This window comes from Helianthus annuus, chromosome 13 (assembly GCF_002127325.2).
Source record: "Helianthus annuus cultivar XRQ/B chromosome 13, HanXRQr2.0-SUNRISE, whole genome shotgun sequence".
In the NCBI taxonomy this organism is placed as follows: domain Eukaryota; kingdom Viridiplantae; phylum Streptophyta; class Magnoliopsida; order Asterales; family Asteraceae; genus Helianthus; species Helianthus annuus.
In genome coordinates, this window is record NC_035445.2 from 136815287 (window position 1) to 136817553 (window position 2267).

The window sequence follows — 2267 nt, forward strand, 5'->3', positions numbered from 1 at the left end:
TATGCCACTTGCAAGAAATGCCTCCAATTTAAAAACCATAAAGGGATTGAAGATTCCTAGGGTTGGATTCAAGGTCAAAAAGAAGAGAAACAAGAGGGAGGTAAGAAACATTTGTAGACCTATTAAAATTTCAATAAAATCGCCAACAAAAACTATTGTTGGAATATTATCTATTTCACTTATTGGCACCCCAAGATAAATAAACGCTAACCTTATACCTAAAATTCAATAATGCTAGGAAAACGCTTTAGGGTGAGCGGGGCACTCCTTTCTTAGGGGAGTCCCCTCTCTTACTCACGGCCAATCAGCACGTGCCACGTTAACTCCCCTTTTAAGTCCCCATTTTGCACTCAAACGTTGGCATCACTCCACTCGCACAATTATTTTTTATAAAAAAAGAAGAAAAAAATATGATTGGTGGAAAAAGAGTGGACCCACATTAACAACCAATCACCCCCTCTCTCTCTTTCCTCTCTCTCTCTCCTCTCTCTCATGCGGTAACCTCTCACCGATCCCCCTCCCCGCTTACGTTCCCCGAGCCGATGGCGGCGGTGTTCCCGCTCGAGGACTGAGGTCCCCGCTCCCCTCCCCAAGAAGTGCCCCGCTCACCCTTAGGAACTCTGTGAGTGCATTATTAGGCTACACGGTACAGGGTCCGTCCCCCATCCGTCTTGGACCGGCGACGGTCTGAACACCGTGCCCCCCCCCCCCCCCCACGTCCCGTCGTCCTCGTTCGATTCTCGCCGTTTGCGACGTTTCAAAAAGTGGGGCCCAATTCCAGAAAGTGACCGTTATTAAAAAAAATTCCATTTTTTACAAACAAACAAACGGTCATATTTTGAAAATATATATATTTCTATTCCATTTTCACTTTCAATCACAAAATTAACCTCAAAATTTCATCTCTCTCTCACATAATTTTTATAAACCTTCTTCCACTTTTATAAACCTTACACTCTTTCATGGATCTCTTCAACAACCCGGACAACCCGAACAATCCGAACAACCCGAACAATCCCAACAATCCGACCCAACCTAATGTTTTCTCGGTTCCGGGATATTATCCGACGCTAGAACCGAACCAATTCTCGCAATATTCATCAAATGCGTTCGCTTCATTCCAACACTCGCCAAACCAATTCGCTCAATTCTCCCAAAATCAAGCCCTTCAACAAATGATGATGCAGGGTGCTTATAATTTCCCACCCGTTCAACCTCAACCGATCCCCACACCACCCGTTCAACCTCAACCGATCCCGATGCAACCATTTCAACAATCCGAACCCGAAGACGATGTGGAGGTTGTTCCCGAAACCCAACCGCCTAAAGGAAAAGGAAAACGAAACAAAGGCAAGCAAGTGGTGGGTGATCAACCGTACAAAGCGAAGGCGACTAAGTAGACACCAATCGAAGAAGAAGCCTTAGCCAAGGCTTTCATTAGCACGTCTGACCACCCGACAAAAGGTTAGTATTTTTTTAAAGTTTAATTTTTTTTTAAAGTTAAAATTTTTTTTTCTTAGCCAAGCCTAAACAATTTGTTTTTTTTTTAAGTTTAAATTATTTTTGTTAACAGTTGCTTTTTTTGGTTTATTAGTTTTAAAGTTTAATTTTTTTGTTTATTATTTTGTTAACAGTTTAATTTTTTTTGTTTATTATTTTGTTAACACTTTATATATTTTGTTTGTTTTTTATAGGTAATAACCAATCGGGTGAGGGGTTTTGGTCCAAGGTATTGGCGAAGTTCCTCGTCCTTATGGACCAAGGCCCGTATCAAGATATCGACTCGGTCTCCTCAAAGTGGCGGAAAATGAACTCGTCCATCAATAGGTTTTGCGAGGAATATAATAAATTATATACAAGTGACCATCGTAGCGGGTGGAGCGATGATGATGTGTTCAAAAAAGCGTTGGACAAGTATAAGCAAAACAATGGTAATACCAACTTTCCTCACGTTCGCGCGTGGATGGTTGTAAAAGACGAACCAAAATGGGCGCCTATTCCCAACGAGGTGGCGATGGCGAAACGCCAAAAAACATCGGAAACGGGTAGTTTTAGCGCCGGTGGATCGGACGCGAGGTGTAACATAAACTTAAATGATGACGCCGACTTTGACGAGGCCGTACATGAACCGGAGCATCCACCGGGCCGAGACAAATCAAAGAAGGAGCGGGCCAAGGGGAAAGAAAAGGAAAAGGTGGACCCGAACATGGTTGAGTTTATGGAACACTTAAAAATGTATAACGACGTCTCGGCCCAAAAGACGAAGG

The 2267-nt window shown here is 42.9% G+C and overlaps 1 protein-coding gene across 1 annotated transcript; it reads left to right on the top strand.

The window, feature by feature from the left end:
• The first annotated feature begins 962 nt into the window (after window positions 1–962).
• LOC110901784 (sporozoite surface protein 2-like) lies at window positions 963–1400 on the top strand. Its single transcript, XM_022148566.1, has one exon. It carries the CDS (start codon window positions 963–965, stop codon window positions 1398–1400), a length of 438 nt encoding a protein of 145 aa, XP_022004258.1.
• Window positions 1401–2267: the final 867 nt, after the last annotated feature.

Excerpts from the sequence above, each read along its gene's own strand:
- LOC110901784 (XM_022148566.1), top strand. The coding sequence starts at position 963 with ATGGATCTCTTCAACAACCCGGACAACCCGAACAATCCGAACAACCCG.